This window comes from Oxyura jamaicensis, chromosome 3, assembly GCF_011077185.1.
Source record: "Oxyura jamaicensis isolate SHBP4307 breed ruddy duck chromosome 3, BPBGC_Ojam_1.0, whole genome shotgun sequence".
In the NCBI taxonomy this organism is placed as follows: Eukaryota; Metazoa; Chordata; class Aves; order Anseriformes; family Anatidae; genus Oxyura; species Oxyura jamaicensis.
In genome coordinates, this window is record NC_048895.1 from 31147059 (window position 1) to 31166926 (window position 19868).

At 38.3% G+C, this 19868-nt stretch overlaps 1 protein-coding gene across 2 annotated transcripts in view; it reads left to right on the forward strand.

Annotated features, from left to right (window-relative positions):
• The first annotated feature begins 882 nt into the window (after positions 1-882).
• Positions 883-19868, forward strand: part of LRPPRC (leucine rich pentatricopeptide repeat containing) — a 92727-nt gene continuing 73741 nt past the window's right edge. Inside the window, exons 1-9 of one of the 2 annotated variants that reach the window (XM_035320165.1) lie at positions 883-1040; positions 11029-11231; positions 14961-15083; positions 15812-15933; positions 16012-16070; positions 16785-16871; positions 17347-17473; positions 18515-18659; positions 19508-19650. In XM_035320165.1, coding sequence (XP_035176056.1) covers positions 946-1040; positions 11029-11231; positions 14961-15083; positions 15812-15933; positions 16012-16070; positions 16785-16871; positions 17347-17473; positions 18515-18659; positions 19508-19650 — 1104 coding nt within the window. In that variant the 5' untranslated portion in view covers positions 883-945. Of the gene's footprint in view, positions 1041-11025; positions 11232-14960; positions 15084-15811; positions 15934-16011; positions 16071-16784; positions 16872-17346; positions 17474-18514; positions 18660-19507; positions 19651-19868 lie in introns of both variants that reach the window. The other variant, XM_035320164.1, reaches the window with a different exon arrangement.

Genomic DNA, 19868 nt, shown 5'->3' on the forward strand with positions numbered 1-19868 from the left:
ATCACAAATATCATCTTACTAGCTTTAGCTTTAATTCATGCCTTAAGGCTTGACTGTGGTAAGTGCTGACAATCTAGGGCTTGTTTATGAATAGCAGAGGCAGGTTTTTGTAACTTAGAAAAACTGTGCCCTTTGCCTCTTGATGAGGAGACTTTTACACCTCTTAACAAGTGTAATAGAAAGCAGATGATTAATTACACCAAGTGTAGTTGACTTTATAAAAATCAATGTTCTGACAGACAATCTGCTCCTGCCATAACTGTTTGCAATCTGTGGCAAAAATAACTGTGTGTGTGAAAAGATGCACTTATTATTATCCATCTAATTCTGTGTTTTATAATTGTTTTAGGAACCAGCTCTAACGTGTGTGCTAAAATATCAATGCAGATGGCACCTTCTTAAAGTAAACAAGCTCAGGCACAGAACTACAGTTAAAAAAACTTTAATGAAGGTCCTTCCCTCTGCCCCTCATCCCCCCCTTTTTTTTTCCCCCTGAGGAAAGCAGGAGACGACACCTCAAAGGCTCCTTCCTCTGCTTCGCTCCCTCACCCACACGCGGTCAGCGCCCCGCGCGGGGCCGCCCTCCCCGACTGACTAACCGACGTGCGCGCGCCCGCTAACGGCTGCTAACGGCCCTCCCGCAGGAGCGCGCACGTGCGAGAGGTGACCCCCGGCCGCTGCGCCCCCCCACCCCCACGTGACTTCCTCCTGCCGGGCGAGGTGAGGGGCCCCCTCCCACCAGCGCCGCGGAGAGAGGGGAGAACAGAAAGAGGGGCCGTGCTTATGTAGGGCTCCTCCAACAGCGCGCTCAGCGCCTCCCCCCCGCGGCAGGAAATGGTTTCTCCCCCGCCCCCGTCACGCAGGTCCAGAGCGCCGGCTGCCTGCCGTCGCGCATGCGCAGCGGCTGTCCCCCAGCTCACGTGCTCCTCCGGCGCGCGGCGGGCCATGGCCGCGCTGCTCAGCTCCGCCGGGCGCCTGCGGGCGCTGTGCGCGCGCCTCCGGCCCCTGCTGCCCCCGCGCGCGCCCGGCCCCGCCATCAGGTGAGGCCCCGCGTGGGGGGGGGGGGGCCCGGCATGATCGCGTCTCGGGGGCGCGGGGCCTGCGGGGGCCTGCAGGGGCCTCGGTGTGTGTGTGGCGGTGTTCTTCTCCCTGCGTTTGCGGAGCCCAGTAAAGGCCCTCGGGAAGGGGCACGGCGCTGCTGGGTGCGGAGCTGCCCCCTCACGAACCCCTCAGTGAAGCCCGCCGTCAGCTGTGGGGCCAGGGCGCAGGCAGGTGGGGGCGGCACGGGTTGCTCCTTGGTGCCGGAGGTGGCCCCCGCAGCTCCTTCCACAGTGAAAATGTGAGCAGGAACACGGCGTTGCTGGCTGAAGAGCGCACCTCTGTGGGGATTGAGTCAGTATTAGTGACCGACCTCAAGACTCGTTTCTTGTTAAATGTGTAAATCCTGCTGCAGGCTTTTTTTTTGCGTGAAAAATGAGTGTGAAAACATCAAACGTGGGAGCTGACGTAGCGGCTCCGTGAGGAGGAAGGCCTTCTGTCCTGTCCTGCCAGCTGTGGCAGGCCCCTTCAGTCAATATAGTGTACTGGCAGTGAGAAAACCAGGCTGGTTTTCTGCCGTTCCAGATGGGTAACTTTGTTCAGCAGAGGGCTAGCGAGCTTCAGGGCTGGTTCAGGGGAAGGGATAGGAACCGAAGAGGCGGTGATGGAGAACTAGAGTGAAGTCTCAGCACCAAAGTAAGGAGGTTACTGCAATTTGCACCAGCTGAAGTACTTATCAGGTCCATTGTGAGCTGATTTAATTCAGTACCATCACAGAAGTCTTTCCTATGGCAAATTAGAGCATATAATTCATGTTGTTTCTAGTGGTTAAACTGTAACAGCTCCTGCAGTGCGGCAGACCTTGTGAAGCCTGGAGCAGGCCTGCAGAGGAAGGACCAGGGAAGCAGGGGGACACCTGCTGAGTGGTAGGCAGCAGGACCACAAGCCTAGTTAGTGGCAAATCAGGAATAAAACTTTCTGCCATGTGCTAATTCATCAGATTTTTGTTCTCATCAGCTGGAAGCTCATTTCCTAAAATAGTTTGTTGTGAGATGCAGTGTTCACAGGACTTCATATGTGGCTTGGTGTAGGACTAACAGGACTTGCTTTTTAGCTGTGTTTCTGTAAATAACTTGAAACACAATTTGTACAATTTTGGGTCTAACAGTGGGTCATTTTCACAAATGCTACCTTTAGTTTGCTCCAAATTATGCTTCTCTATATCCCCAAGAGTAAATGGGGTCACCTGTGGGATGGTTTTAGGGATCTTGTGGAAAAATCTTTAAATTCTTTGCTAGATTTTATTAAATATATGGGAAATGTGCTAGGCAGAGAACATGTCCACAAAAAAACAGCTGTAATGTTTATTTCAGGTCTATTTATGTTTCAGTCTAAACTGTGAATTTCATTGGAGTAAGACTGAGGAACTCACCTACATTTTTGTGTTTTTTCTGTCCAGTAATTTCATTCTGAAGATGACTTTTTCACACAAAATCTTTGTCTTACTATCACTTTAGCGTGGGTTTAGGTATCATGATGTACAGGTGATGCTCTAGGACCGAAGTGTGAAGCAAAGGTAACACCTATCAGCTGAAATTACACATACAAGCATATAATTTCAATTTGTTTTATAGCTTAAGTAACTATTCATGGTTGTTTACTATCTAAACCTTAACTTCTAGAAGTGAATGTCTTTTGAAGAACTAGAATGACTTGGACATATGGACAACATTTAGACTTCTGTGCTTGCTGGTCAGGTCTCAATTAAAAGTGAAATGCAGCCCATTACAGTAAATTCCAGAGAACATTGATGAAGCTGTAGTTGTTGTAGTGGGAGTAAGGGGAACAGGCATAAGAGTGAATAAATCGCAAGGAATAATTCAGCATTTACGATGAGAACTGGGTATGTGACTGACTGCACGTTTACGTGTTCTTGGTTCAGTTCCTTTAGCACTGAACATACTGAAGTCAGTTCAGATGCAATTTGATTACAACAGTGATTACAGAAAAGTTGCAGGTCCGTTTATTGCTTTGAAGATGTGAAACAGCAGCTACTCCCATTCAGGCAGGGGTTTTAATTAAAACATCAAACTGCTCTTGGATTTTCCAGGGCAGTCCTAACTGCCACCCCCAGCCCGTAGAGTACACGAGTGATGGCTGGACTCTTGGTTATGCCTGTGCAATTCTCAGAGACCCCCAGGGCACATTGCTTATCTGCTCAGAGCCAGGGTGATAGGCACTGGAGAGAGAGGCAGCTTGTAATGCAAGTAAGGCTTTAGATTCCATGTGAGTACTATGAAGTACGTCTGCATCTATAGTAGAGTGAGGAAGATAGATTTTAGTTGTTCTGTTCTGATGCCCTCTGTTCCAGGAAGTGGTTCCTGCTTTACTGAAGAGTGAAAGGAAGCTGAAGGGTCACCTTCTGTGGCTGTCAGAAATGTACTGTAAATGGCCTACACACGTTGTCATGAGAGTATGATAGCCAAAGTACAAAGTCCTGCAGGCTTTACTGGCAAAGAAAATACATACAGAGTACCAAAAGTACGATCCGTACGTTGCTAGGTAGAATGCACCCCTTCAACCCTGGCAGGGATGCCTGGTATAAGCTCTGAGTCATAGTGGAGAGGCGCAGATAGATGCTCAGCAAAGCTCTGAAGTGACATGCTGTTAGCTCTCTGTCCATAATTTTAAACAGTTCAGTCGGATGTAAACATAGACACTCCATAGAATGGGTAATGGCAAATAATTTCTGTCCTGTTTGCTGGATAAGCAGCAGGTGAATTTTTGTCAATAGTAGACCTGCAGTAGAAAAAAAAGGTTTGATTCCGTTAGCCATGTGCACAGGCCTAACAGGGCTGATAATCAATTGAAATTTCTTAGAAGCATGGCAAGGGTATCTGCCGTAAGTAAGCAGCTATGCAGAATGTCAGAGGACTAGTTGTGTAGTTAGTAGGGTCTGTTAATGAGACGTCATAGCCTGCAGTCAGATTGCTGGTGTCTATCACGACATTACATTAAGGTAGCAGTTGACCATGCTCCTTTCTCAGTTTTAATACTTTGTGTAGGGCCTTGGATATACCAAGACTGTGTCCTTCTGTGACCCTATCCATGCCATTTCTTGCTGGCTGTAAATGGAAGTAAAAGAAGAAATGAGACTGTATGCTGTGTCTGTGGGATTGCACTTTGGTCCTCTGTGTGAGAATTTGAATTAAGGGACAGATGAGGGGAATGGAAGTGATACTGGACGTACAGTCAGAATGCAGTGCTAAGTGCATCTCTGAAAGATGTTTTTTCTGGCATTGTCTGTGCATTTGGCTTCTCTGACAGAGCCAACTGTGATCGCATTTGGACGGAGTGGATGTGCTGGTTTCAGGTGGTCCTCCTGCAGCGACTGATGGCTCCTGATGCTCTGCTGCGTGCTGTCACACCACAGCTGAGCCAAGGGAATAAACTCTGGGAGTATTTCCCATTTAATTTTGTGTCGATTTAACCTGAACTGACAGTAGATGGATATCCAGTTGCATTGAGCAGTTGAGGAGCATTTCATAGCAAAAGCCTCAGATAAAATCTAAAGGAAATTTACTGTTTCATTTGTCTACCTGTACCATTAAGCGCGAGATATATTGCGCTGTGCAACATCACTGTCATGCCGAGTGATTACAAGATGAATGAGCTGTGACAAACCAATGCAGCATGCTTCAGATATATGACAGTAAACTAAAGTAAACATTATTTCCAGTAAAATTAATTTCTGCAGCTTTGTTCCCTGAAGTTTCATGAAGGGAAGAGATGTTAAATATGCAGCCTACAGTCAAGTACGCTGCAACAAACCTTTCAGCTGATGAGTGTTCAGAGAGGATTTTGAATTAAGCTTATATTTTGGGGAGTTTATTCTATGTGCTCTAGGTGATCATCATGATTTGATGTCGCAGCTTGCTGCTGAAGGAGAGTGAGTGTTTGGGCAAATGTACTGGCTCCTTCCTTCCTAGGCCAGCCACCTTCCCCTTGCCAGCCAGCTTGTCCTGCTCTGGAACAGGGTGCTGCTCAGACCTGTCGTGGGAGAGGTTACATTTGCTGGGGTGCAAGGAAAAGAGTTTTTGGGCTACATTGGATCAGTTAAGGATGTGATGAACTCCAAAACGGACGCCAAAAGTGAGCTCCAGAGCAAAAGAGGGACTGGAACTGCAGCTGCTGGTGACTGTGTGTTGTTAGATCAGTCCAGCTGGGTTGCTGCACTGTGCTTTGAGGTGTTACTAATAGGGTTTTCCTCCTGAGATTGACCCCCTCTCAGTCTGCAGAGAAAGTGAGGACAATTAGGCTCCTAAGGTATGGATCGTAATAGTATAGCTGTAAAAAAAAAAATCTACATGCAAGTGTCTCAGAGCATCTTTGGCCTTGCTGTCACTTCCTTAGTTTAAGATTCTCATCTGTGAGGTTAGATGGTGGTTTCCATGACTCTGCGGAACAGAGCAAACTATTGTGTTGGCTAATTTCCCTGAAAAGCAAACTGTTCTGGAGTGTGTTTGTTTGTTTGTTTGTTTTCTTCCCCCAGGATCCGTGTTCTAACATTTCATGGCCAATCCAGAGGGGTTACGTTGATAAAGTTGCTAAGAGTGCCACAGGCACTGCTGTTCAAGCTGTCCTTGCCAAGCCTGTTGGTTGTTGAAATGTTGCGGTGAGCTTGTACGGTACTGGGGCATGCTGGTGAGATGGGAAGGAGAACACCTTTGTAAAGAATCCTGGTTTAGATCCGGGGGACGTGATTTGAGCTTTGGATAAACTGCAGTTTATAAACCCAAATGACTCATGGTTTGCTGCATGCTGCAATTTTAACTTGTGAATTAGTTGTGCAGAGTTCTTAGATGTTCTCCAGGAACCGTGTCATTTCTCAGTCTACATGAAAAAACAGAATCTTCTCTCTTCCCACAGGATCTCACTGTGTGGCGTTGAAACAAGAGTGCAGTGACCTAAACACTGGCCTTGTATGTGACCGTAGCTAAGTCAGGGGAAGCACTGATTAGTCACCACAGGGATTGTGCTGGGGTCTCAGTTGGAATATATAGTCTTGACTTTATTAAATTTAACAAATGTCTGAAATGTTTTTACCTACAGTGATGAGTTTTAACCCTTGCAAGCTTTCCATTATTTTACTTTGAGCATGGTTTGTATTCTGAAAACTATTTTCTATACTTTTAGCTTGTTTAATTTAGAAAGAACTTGAATATTCAGTATTTTTTATGTAGCATAGCAAATACTTTGTTGCAGCTCTAATAGAGGGAGGCAAATATCCATATGGTGGCTGTGCAGTCCGTTTTTGAATTTTTGGAATTTGTCAGGCTTTACAGAAAGTAAACTTACTTCTGTTGACAGGTAGGCCATTTGAACCAGTTTATTTATTTATTTATTTATTATGATTGAGTTTTGGGAAAGACGGGATGCTTTTTACTCAGGCTGCTGTTAAAGATCTCTGTTGCTTCAGAGAATCAAATGCACTGCCTTTAGTCTGCTCCAGAAATATGGAATACAAGTACATCAGTACTGTACTGGGATTCTCACTAAACCCTTGCAAGCACAGAAAAAAATTACTGGTTAATTAAATATAAATTCCCAATGCCTACTTCATCTGCGCAAGAGTTGTTTACTAGTTTAGCGTCAACATTTTTCCAAAATGCTGTAAGCCACAATGGAAGGGAAAAGTTACCGTTGAAAAGTGAGAGTTGTATGTTGGGTTTAGGGGCATGTAGTTGGTTAACCTTCCCTGTGTGGGCAAGATCTACAGATTTAGTCCTCATAATTGTAGAAACAAAGCTGATAACGATGTAAAGGTACAATTATGTAAAGGGTCCAATGTGGGAAGGCTACTGCAGTCGTGGCAGTAGGAGAGAATTCACTTCATAGAGTTTAATCTATTCTTTAGAGCTTCTCTTTGTAGGTACAAAGAAACAATTCTGAAGCATAGTAAAGAGAAAGTAAATAATTTGGGGAAGAATTAGTTGCTAATCCAAATAGATCTGAAGTTTGTTGTGTAGCTTTGTATGTTTGCAAGTAAAATGTACACAGAAAGGATCTTAAAAGGCTGTTTAAAGGCAACTGATGAAATACCTATTGCAGCTCTTGGAATGGTATCATGCACTTTGCTGTGTAGCATAATGTTTAATTCTGAACACAGTCAATTAAAATAATAGGAAAAATATGATTACGCCTTAAAATTATATAATCTAACATCTAGAACAGAGGCAGGAACTGGAATGTCAGGGTTGTACATGGTAGATTTTATCTGCCTAATCTATTTCCCAAGCTTCCAAATGAGAAAGTTTACTTATTAAATTAATATTACCAATACAATGCCTGATGGATTAGGTATAGTTGAGTCTGTCCTTGGATGGATGAGTTGTTCAAACCTGTCTTCCTGTGAGTAACCATGCCGCGACAAGCAGTGTAATTCCTTGTGCCTTATCTGTGTCGCTTCTGTTAAGGGTTCTGCTAGGGATTCTGTTGTCTAGCCAGTTGTATGCCATGTTATATTTCTGCCTTTTTTTTTTTTTGTTCAAAATGTACAGATTTACTTTTTTTTATTGAATTTCATCTATTTCAGATCATTTCATCAAGTAATCAGGATGACTGATGTCTGAAGTTCTCTTTCAAAGAGTTTGCCACCATTACTGGTGTGCTCTCATCTGCAAGCTTTATAAGTTTCCCATCTCTTATTCCATCCAAATTGTTAATGAAACATTTGAATGGGCATGGGTCACAGTAGTCTTTTCCAAGTTGAGTTGTGGCTTGACATATATATACATATAATATATGTATAATATTTCTTCTGGTTTTGCCACAATTTGTCTTCCATGAATTTTTGAAGGTAATCCCAAAGGACTGGAGATAAGTTGAGTAAGGTCCATTAATACCTTAAGAATAGTTAATGTTTCTAAAAATTAGTCTCTTCCCTGTTCTCACCTACGTTCCCATCCCCTTGTTAAAAACTATGTAGAATGGTCATAACCAACATCTTTTGAAAGCTGAGCAGTGCACAATCTGTCACTTTTTTTTTTCTATTCTGAGATGTATCTGTATCTTCTGAAATCATTGTTTGTTTATTTAGAAGCCTTTCTTGCTACTTTTTTATGTGACTTCCAAACTGAGATGGTTAACCTGGCCTTTTTTTTGTTGTTGTTTTTAACATTTGTTTTTTGGTTTTTTTTTTTTTTTTTTTTTTAAATTCTCCTAATCGTGTTTCTCTGCTTCAAAAAGCTATGGAGACATTGCACAAAGGTTGCTAAAGATTCGTGATGCATGGATAACTGCTTCATTAGTGTGAGTTCTTGTGTATTCTTTCATCCTTCACTTGCTTCAAATCAAACCTGATAATGGTTCTCTTAGCTGGTTGAAGTTTGCATTTTTGGAAGCTGTGTCTCATCTGCATTCAGTTTTTAGAATAGGGAACTCAACATTTTTTTTTGGTCTGGAATTTTCTCTGAGTTTTGTAGATGATTAGTAGTGATAAGAACCAAATTCGAGGCTGTAGGTTCCTTCAGCTTCATCCTGCTTGTGAATCCACAGTAGTTTTTAACAAAAGCTTACTATGGGTTGCCCTAGCATTATATGGTGTCTTAAGCCATGCTGGAAGTATGATTTACACAAATGCTGAAAGCCTACAGATGATAAGAAACACCTAAGTCTTACGCTAGGCATTATACTTCAGAATGATGACCATGCTTTAGGTGGATGCCAGTGAAGGCTGAAGAGTTCCTCAGCTTGTTTTATACTACAGTACTATTCTCCCCATCTGTCAAAAACTTGGACTCCCATGTGTGTTGCTGTGCCTTGAAATATCTTTAATCATGAGAAGTGAACAGAAACAATTGATACTCCAATTTTAATTCAAAAAACAGGAGTTTATCATGCTTGTGCTTCAATTGCTAATGGAAGTCTAAGCATAAATTTCTGTATTACGGAGATAGTGAGCTCTGTGTTCCTGCTTGCTTCCCAGGTGTTTTTTCTAACCTGACTTGAAGTACTCTGAAAAGGTTTCGCATATCTCTATTAATGGCTGTATAATAGCGGATGATATGGTTTTCTTTATATCTTTATGAATAAAGAAAGAACTGGTGATCATTAGTTTCGTTCTTAGAGTTATCCAGTGGATAGCTTATAGTTTTGTAGTGTTATTTATGTGTTATTAAAGAATATATGTTAGAGCCATCTCATTTGATTATTACACCTGAGAGCACTGAAGTTTTCATATTTTACTGTTAGTCTTACCTTGTACTACTGGATTTTAATCTAACTAGCCTAATGATTTCTGGTTGAGGGAAAGTACCCTGTGACTGGTTACGTGATGAAGTAGGAGGAAAAGGAAGGAAAGAGGGAAAATGATGCCTTTGGAGATTCAGATTTTTAGTGAGAGACGGCATTGTTATAGTGAGTTTTGGTAAGCTGACAATTTATTCACTACCACAAGCTGTGTTTCACTTCTTTATTTTTCTTCCTGCTTCCTCTGATTTTTACCACATACTCCTAATCCGTTTCTTTTTTTGTGGTTTGCTGTGATGGGTTTTGGACATCATGAGCTGTTTCCACAACCTGTCAGCTGTATGTGTGTATGAGCCGGTGTTGTGCCAGGTGAATCAGCTCGAACAGGGATCTGATTAACATGAGGGCCAGCCTGAAGGAAAGGGTGAGACTTTGCATACTGGAGGTAGAATTGAGATTGAAGGAGAACTCTGCTTTTTGGCCATCTTTTTATACTTCTTTCTTTTCTGCTTTTTCTTCCTTGACCTTTCCCTATTGAAATGAAATGCAGGTGATTTGCTGGCCTCTGGAAATTATTCAGGAGGATAAATCTGAGCAGTAGTGCTGATACACATTACTGAAGGACTCCTTTGAATGCCTTCATAAATCAAACGTTTTCTACCTCACTGTTCTCACAGCTCTGTTAGGAAAGAGAATTGGCTTCAGGCTGGTTTTGCTTGTAGAGTTCAACTTGAAGAGCTTAGGCCTGTTCGGTCAGCAAGCCAGGATTTACAACGGCTGGGGAAAAGGCATCCCTTGGGCCACGTCCTGCTCATGAGATACAATCCAGCCACCCATCAGGTTCTCCACCCTTACCTGCCTCCTGCTCAGGCTTTTTTTGGCCATTTAGCCCTTTTTTGGCCATTTAGCGGCTTGCAGCCAGTGGCGGCCTGCCTGCGGGCCTCTTCTCTGCACTGGGGCCTTATATTTTTCTGTATTGTTACGTACATTAACTTGTTCTTTTTTAAAATAGCTAAATAAGTAGTGGGCTCTTACTATTTTGCTTGAAGTAAGAACACTTCTTGATATTTCTCGCAGTTGCACTTTATTTTGAGAACATAAATGCTGAAACAAATCCAGTGTATGTTTGGTTTATGTCACAAGATGACAACAGCTTCATGTTAATATAAATCCTTCAGAATGGGGGAGGATCTCATTTTGCTTTAAGCTGTTAGATACACTTTGTTGTCAACAACATTGTCCTCTGAATTAGTTCTTGTGTATTTTAATTGAAAAGAAAGATATGATTTGCTGCCTTGACTTCCTGTGTTTCGGAAGAGTTGTCTCTGGCTGTTTTGGGAGCAGGTTTTCAAAAGCATGTGAGAGCTGTTGTGAGATCCCATAATGAGACAATAGACTTCTAGTACACAGAGATGATTTTTAAAAATTTATTTATGTAGGAATAGTACTCGAACCACTTACCGCAAATTGGATCTAACTGAAAATCTCAGGTGAACAATTGTCACTTCGAGAAAATAAATGTGACTATATCTTTTGTAGTAGAAAGGCTTACTGCATGCAGCAAAATCAGTCACCTGCATTTGTTTGTTTACACTAATATGGAATGTTTTTGAGAAACGGTTCGTCAGCAAGAAGTAAAGAGCATTACCTTCTTGACATTAAGTATGACTTATGTAGTTGCAAGATGACTCTCAGAACTGTAATCTCTATTTTCCTTTTTTCTTCTTTTTATTCAAGCAGAAATGTAGTTTACCAAACAAGATTCCTTACAGTTGCACCTCAACAGCAGGGAAGTGTTACAGAAGAACCAGTGTCAGAAAGTCTACACAGACGGGCATGGCAGTTTGACTGGGCATTAAATAAACTGGATAACTCCGTCAGAAAAACTGGCCGCATCCCGAAAACCCTTCTACTAAGAGTCTTCCAGGAAATATGCAAAGAAGGTAAGCTGCTTCCAATTCAAGTTAAAGCTAAAGCCTTGATAAAACTGTTCATCAAACCAAGGAAATTTCTGAAGGAGTTGTGATTATATTTTGCCTTTTGGATGTTGTTTAACCTTCTGCATGTATTGATGAACAGACTTTTAATGCTTTAGAGATACTATTCTGCTTTAAATGCACACATTTTCTTTTCAAGGTTTATTTGTCTTTGGGAGTTTATACAACTTGTAAAAATTGAGTGTACTTTTAAGAAATGTTATTATGTTGCCCTGGTTATTACAGTTTATTTTTTTCTGTTATTGTTACAGTTTTCTAATATAACTATGTTCTGAACTCTTGACAGGGATTGTATCTGTCTACTTTATACAGCATATTTTATGTCTGTAGGAAGCCATGCTGTACTTGAGAGGGCATTTGTTTTAAAATGGAACTATACAGAGAAATGTGGAAAACTATCCCCAGGTTTCCCCATTATCAGGTAGCTGTGGATATTCAGATTGTTGTTTTTTTTTCCCCCAATAAAACAAAAATAAACAACTGAGGCATTGTTCTGACAGATTCAATATTCCTTTATCTAAAAATAGCCAGACTCTTATGCAAATCAGGTAGCACAGTTGAGATTTGGTACCTGCTAGGATGAGTCAGTGGAGATATTTTATGAATTGAGGTGCTGAATTGAGATGAGAACTTTGAGTATATTGAACAATGACAACATATATTGTTTTGTTTTAATTTTAAACTTTGCTGTCTATCCTGGAAGTTATTGGCTTATTTATATATTTGGATAGCGTTCTTAAAGTTTTGAAGCTCACTGGTTAAAAGATTAGTTTTCAATTCATTCTCTCTTTTTGTTGATTTTTTAGTTTTGTTTTTCTGTTTGTGATATCCTTTCTGACTACTTTTTCTTTTTTAGGTATAAATTTTTTAATTGCAAATGTGGATAGGCAAGGATTTTATGCCTCTAAGCTTATCTGCAGTCACACTTCTTCATGATTTTTGATCAGTTAGCGGTTTTTAGGAAGCATGTTAGCAAAAAGTTTAATCGCTCATAGTGGTTTCCTTTAGTTATTTAAGTATTTTGCATTTGGGTGGGCTTTGGGATTCATGAAAACAACAAGCTTCAAAAGGTTGTACTAGGCTTCCATTAAAATAAATGACAAATCTTAATTTGAAAAAGTCTTTTGTTTGTTTGTTTTGTTTTGTAACAACCTTGAAAGCAAATTTAGCCAGGTGTGGAGTCTTGTTTATTTTTTAAAATGGTATGTGTGTTTTAATGTTCTTCCATTTCTAATTACAACACAAAAAATACCTGAACAATGTGCTTGATGCTGATCTCATCTTATTCTGTACTCATACTGCTGATTTTTTTCCCAGTTTCTTTTGACTTTGAAGTACTAAGCCACTACCATAAAGTATGTGTAAAACACTGGCATCATGAAACTGGAGATGTGTTGGCATTTTTACCATGCTAACTTGATTGTATGCAGAGATTTAAAAGTTAATGAAGTATGTTTCATTTCCCATCACTCCATGATGTTTTCACTAGCTCAAATCACCATTTTCATTTTGTACCTGCCCTCCCTCACTATTTTATTTATCTTTTCTCATTATTTATTTTTTCCCATTCCTGTGTGTTTCTTTCCAGATGATCTTACTCTGATAAATAACATTTCTGCTATAGATTGTTCTATTGAAACCCAATTTACGATAGTGATGTGATATCCCACATTCGTTGGTCCTTTTGTGTATCAGAAGATCTAATTCTAGACTGTATTATACCTTTCTGTTCTTGATTTTTTTTTCTAACTGTTTTGCCATTATTTTATAGCTGTGTAGCTGTTCTTACAGCTCTGTATAATTGAAAATTTTACTTAGAGTGATAAGCAGCAGCTGGAGATACCTTTATTGGCAACAGCTCCTGCCTTTATGCTGGGCTGTACAGAACTTCAAAGTGTTGGTATGAAGACTTGGAAGTCATTTACACAGCATTTGTGATGCTGCATACTTCAGGTGATTTTGCAAGTCTGAATCATGCAAGTCTTCATGTATGTTTCTGTTTGGCATAGGAAACCTTAAATAACTTTTTTAACATTCAACTTGTATGTAAACACACGTGTAATTTTTTTTAAAAGTATTCTGCTTTCTATTCTCCTTTTTGTTATAAATGTCTGTGTTTCCTTATAAAGATGTGATTGAAAAACAACTCGTGTCTCCAATTTACTGGATAATCTGTGAGGGATCCTGCAGCTCTACCCACTTTTGCCTCAGGAGTAGTAGTGAAGTCCAAGGCAGTCAGCTGAGTCCATAGTTTGGTTTTTGACATCTCTAGGGTTGTGTACAGAAATTGGATGATGTAGACGTTTCTAGTTTCCTTCATTATTCTCTTGATATAAATTAACTCATTTATTTTATGTTGAGCATGGACAGAAATGAAAATGAGTGCTAGTGGAAATGGAGAATTAAATTTGGGCTGTCTTAAAATACCTGTTTTGAAATAGTATGGAATTGGTATGAAGTATTTTACAATTTTAGAGATTTGCCAGAAAGTTGTGTCCCTGTTAGGATTAGTGGGAAATACAAACTACCTGATCACTTGAGTTTAGTATTTTGTGTTGCACTTCTGTTTTTTCTGCTCAACAGAGCTCAGTGTTATGCTAATTGATGTTTTATCACACACTTTTTGCAGCATGTAATAGTGTCACTGCTTAATCATTTGGGTATCAGTAGAACGGCTCAATCTTGAGAATTGTTATATATGAAATGCTTAAATGTTTAAATGGATCAGTCTCAATTTTTATATTAAATGCATAATTCCTTGTAAAGAAATTCATCGTTGTACCATTAACATGAGTGTTTTTTTCTGTTTTTCACTTCCATTCCTAACGATGGTCTAATGTTAGTGCTAGAGAAATGATTCTGAGATACCATTCATACTGTGTGCCAGCAACCTCTATTTTTCAGCCTTAAACTTTAGGTATTTTACTATATGAATAAAAATTGGAGGTTAACAGCAATAGCATAGCAACAAGAGAAAAGTCGGAATAAAAAGGCAAAATGAGTAGGGTTATAGAGGTTTTTCCTTTCTGGGCAATTTGAAAGCTTGTTTATTGGTCTTAATTGATGCCACTAAAAAATAAAAACAGCTTCTGTCGGGTGGATGAGTTATGATAGTGTCTTGTCATCCTCTCCATGTTACCTTGTTTCTATTAAGTCCTGACATGGCATATACACTTGTAGAACTTGGTAGGTACGATGTTACTTGCATATGGGTTCATTCAACGTTTGTCTCATTTGAAGAGAGTGGCACTATGATCCTTAAGGTGTGTGAACTCTTCTCTACTGGAAGACTGAAACGAACTTCCTATCCAAGAACTATAAATAGATGTAAAAATAAATAATTTTTGTAACACTTTTTAGAAGGATGGGTGCCTAGCACTTCAGAAGGATATACAGTATATGCAATTACTTGGGCAAGTTACCATCAGAACCTAAAAGTCCTCATTTTAGACAGTAATATTCTATAAATATACTTAAAAGTTCCTACAATGTTATTTTTCAAATGAATCCCAAAAGAGTAAGAGTTAGAAATACATATACTTATAGAAAGATAGAGTTCCCAGTGGTTCTTACATCTGACAGACTTGTGGCATTGTTGCTTCTGTGTGTGTGTTTGAGTGACTACTTCTGCTTTACTTGAATTAGAACTATTAATAATGTTATTTTTTACTGCAGGGTGTCCAGGGAGTAATCAGGTCTTGCTTTTGTTGCGAAGTTGTGGTGCTCTGTTACCGGAGGTATTGTCATCTGAAAGAACAGAACTAGCCCATGCGATATGGGACAAGATGAAAGAACTGGGTAAGTTAATTTTGTTAGTCCTTCGTGCTGGAATAGCTGTGTGCTTTAGTTGCTTTCATTGTAATAGAAGATTGAATGCATCTTAATAGAGTTTATGTGTTAGGTTATAATGGCAAAACCTCATTAGTAAATAAAAGTTAGGTTTTCTTATTCAGGTGAGAGACTTATTTCCTATTCTGGGAGTTATACTGACATCTAGGGGTGTTTATAATAAATCTAAAGGTTTCTTTTTCTGATGCTTAAATCAAGCTTTCACTTGGTTTTGCTTGTTCTAAGAATGTATTGTGCTCCTCTTTTAGGTGTTATGTTGATATATCTGGTAGGCTGAGTATTCCTAGTGCTACTAGCTATTTTATCAGATGATTTTTGATTTTAAGTTAGGCATTTATCTATAAATGTTGCATAGATTAACTGATTCTTGATAGTAATATTACTAAATGTGTAAAATAAATACACCTGGAGAGGCTGCAGAATAACGTGCACACCAGCAGCAGTGTTCCTGTGCTCTTTTTATGTTTTAGCCTTTTTATATTTTAGTTATACAAAAAAATGTGTGCTATTAAATAGATGCCTGTTACTGTAAAGGTGGGTAAAAGGAAGCAGACTGATTATTTATAATGTTTATCTGGAATAAAATTAATAAGAAATTAATTACCTAAGAAAGCTGTAAAATCATGTCAAATTTAGAGCATCTACATTCAGTGACAACAGTTGAAATATTTCCTTAGGTGCTGTCTATGATACAAGCCATTATAATGCTTTACTTAAAGTCTACCTTCAGAATGAGCATAAATTTTCTCCAACGGAATTCTTGGCCAGAATGGAGGAAGCTAATGTGCAGCCCAATCGAGTAGGTATTTTTAATGGCATTTTTTGGTTAATACTTATTGGATAGAAATTGTTAACTTCCCTTTTTTGTTTTCTGTAGGTTACGTACCAAAGGTTGATTGCTGCTTATTGCAATGAGGGTGACATTGAAGGAGCGAGGTATTCTTTTGCATTTGCATTTAAAGAGTTTTCTGAGAAATCTGTTTATTATATTCCCCACCATAAGTGTTAAAGCTCATTTCAGAGTAATTTTTAGAAACTGAGTAGAGCAAAGAGGATTCAGTATAATTTGAGTACTGAATAGCAGCGTTCTAGAGATAGCTGGATCCTACATCACAAAAATAAAAATAAGCCATAGATATTTGTTCAGATCAAATTGTATTGAAGTTGCTCAGAAAATAACTTGTTTTGTCATTTTTAGAGCAGGTGTGGAAAAAGTATGAAGTTACTGCCTATGTAAGAAAATGGCTACTTGCGAGGGCATTTGAGAACAAATTAGCCTAAGGCGTAAATAGTGGTAATTCTTTTTTGTTACACAGGGCTCACTGGATATTCTATCTAACATTAGGTGCATTAATTTTTAGCAATGTTAAGTTGCAACAGTGAGATTGCTGGGCATGTATAATAAGGAAAAAGAAAGATAGAAACAACAAAAAAATCTCTGCCCCCTTCTCTTGTCTATGCATATTTCAAAATGAGAAGTATTTTTCATATGAAAAAAGACCGTATTATGCAGCATGCCTAAATAAAATAGCTCAGTGACATCAGTATTTGTTTTTGTTTCATACAGTACTTGTCCAACAGCACAGTTATAGCTTTGTAGTTTCTTTTAAATAAAAAAAATAAAAACTGCCTTTTTTTTTTTTTTTCCAGTAAGATTCTTGGATTTATGAAGAACAAAGATCTCCCAATCACTGAAGCAGTATTCAGTAGCCTTGTGAAAGGTCATGCAAGATCAGGGTAATGTTAATACCTTTTAAAAAAAATAGATTCTACATTTTACTATAATGTAAAGTGATATTGTACAGGAAATTCGCATGTCACAAAATAGCATAATGGTTTTTGCATAATAATGTAAAAGATTGTCTTTCTATGCGTTTCTGAAGCAAACAGGGCTGTGTAGTGAAGGAAACAATTTTTCTTGTTTCTGAAAATGTTTCATTTCAAGATAAATTACCATACTTCTGTATTGTTTGAAAATTTGCTGCATTTAAACTTCTGAACTTTGTGAACTGTTAAAAGTTTTCTAAATATTCTAAATAATACAATAATGATTTGTGCTTTGACCTTTTAGGGTTTGCTTAGTTAAATAGCTTTCTCTGTGCTTGTTGCAGCCTTTGTTTCCAATTCTTAATACCTTAATGAGAAAAGGTGGAAGTGACGATAAAAACTTGTGATTAAATCCACTGAGAGTCTTTCTTTTGAATTCTTTTAGAGATATCAAGAGTGCGGAAAATATCCTTTCAGTAATGAAGATGGCTGGTGTTGAGCCAGGTCCAGACACCTATTTATCACTACTGAATGTATATGCTGAAAAGGGTGATGCTGATAGCATCAAGAAGGTATTGTGAGTTTGACTTTAAATGCAACATGTTTGATCTTTTGTTCAATTTAACTTCAAAAATGTTTTTATCCATATAGGAAGAGTCATACTGATTTTTTTTAAACATGTTTCCTCATAGCAAAAAATGAATTTTCTTTTGCATGTGAATAGCCAGTTGACTGAAAGCAGTCTCAATCTTTATGAAAAATATTTGTCTATTGATAGTGGCTTTTCACACTATGAAAAGACATGCTGAATAATGTTTGCCAGTGAATGATTTAATAATTCAGGGCTTTTTCAAGAGACAGTGATTGTATATGATATATATAAAAGTAAACCTTGATTATCCTCTCTCATTGAAAGCATTGAATTCTTCCAGTAAAACTGTTTTTTTTTGTTTGTTTGTTTTGTTTTTTTATTTTTTTTAAAGAGAGTTCATACCTGCAACTTGTTTATTCATAGTGTCTGAATAAGATAATGGTGCTTTACAGCCCTTTGTGTAGTTGATCATTTCAAGTTTTGTTCTTTTCATTTTTAAATCAAGGAAATATTTGTAAAGGAATGAGAAAATAAAATTTATTTGATTTTAATAAGTAGTGGTAGTATTAGATGGAGAGGACCAAATCAAGGAAGAAATGGGAAACATACTACTGTCCTGGGGTTTACATGTTAAATCTTCATCAAGCGACGTTTTCCCACACACTAACAAAATTTTGATTAATCGTTTTCCCCTTCTCATAGTGATCTCTTCTGAAAGTCATTCCATGATAGGTGGGAATATCTCTGGTGTTTTAATAAATTATTAGGTACTGGAAAGAAATATACTGTATCCCTTATCTGTCCCTTTTTACATTCTGAGTGTGTTTGACACTCTCTAGATCTTTGTTATTCTCTACCATGTTTTTCTTTTGTTTGTTTGTTTGTTCTTTGGTTTTCTTTTAAAAAAGATGGGGGGAGGCATAGACCATAACCACCAGCTTTTGTAAATTTTATTATTTTAATGTATTCTGTTTGAAGTCAGTATAGAGTGTATTAAAGTTAAGTATCTTACTACTTTCAGACTCTAGAAGAGGTTGAGAAGACTGAAGGGTACCTTATGGATAGGATTTTGATGCAGGTGATTTTTAGCCTTGCCAAGGCTGGATATCCTCAGTACATTGAAGATATTAAAGAACGCATAAGATTTGAAAAGGAATTAATTCCGGGTATGTACCTGGTTGCTGCAATGATACTTTGCTGCTTAGGATGGAGAAGCAAAGCTTTTTTTTTTTTTTTTCCCCCCAAGAATACCTAATGCCACCAAAAATAGGTAATTCTGTATCTTGAATATGGAATGAGAATACTAGCTTTGGCATGAGTTGGTGGATTCATTGATGCTGTTCTTAATCACACTTTCTGAAATGTAGATTATAAACCAATTTTATAAACCAATTATATTTTAAACTAAAATATAAACCAAATGTAAAATATAAAACAATTCATGTACAAAAATATATGTATTTTTAACTTCTAAATTCATTAAGACTTTATAGGAGAGCAGTAATTGTGGAGTCCTTTCTTCAAACAACACTATTGTAACTCCTGTTGTGACAGCTCTTTGTGAATATCATAAAAAGGGAGACAGTAAACACTGACTATAGTTTTCTTTATCTACAGTTAAAGTCACTTTTAGATCCCGGTATGTGTAGTCTGATTGATAACTGTTATTTATTCTCCCCCCCTCCTCCTTTTTTTTTTTTTTTTTTTTTTTTTTTTTTTTTAGTTTTTGACATGTCTAGAATTTTGTTTCTCTTATCTGGTATCCTGTCATGCTACAGTGGTGATGGTTTGCTAATCTTAGGCATGGTCTTTTTAGTGCAATAAGTGAATTTTGTTGACAATGTAAATAAATCTGAAAACTCAAGTTTCAAATTTTATCGGTGAGCAGTGTTAAAAGGTATGTCAATGATACACAAACCTTCCTTTCCTAGTTTTCACTACCTTTAGTATTTTAATGTGAAAATAGTTATATGCACTATTCTAATGTTGTTGTTCTCTGTCTTTCTTCCTCCAGATGCCATGAACCTCTGTTTGACTCTGATAACTCATGGCTTTGAAGATATAAGTTTCCGTATTTTGAAGTCTTACAATCATTTATCACGTGATAATGTGGACCAGGGTAGCTTCTTCTTACAACACTGTGTAAATAGAGATATGGTATGCAGCAAAGTGATACATTTTTTTTGTAATGCACTAATGATAGTATATTTAGTTTAATGAAACTGTGTAGATGGAAAATGGTAGATTTTTTTTTTTGCATAGTTCTTACAGAATCAAAGGATTTTAGTATTTCATGCCAATTCCCTTAGTAAAATGAAATTCATGAAGAAAGCGTGTTTGGGATGTGTAATATCCACTTCATAAACATGAGAAGA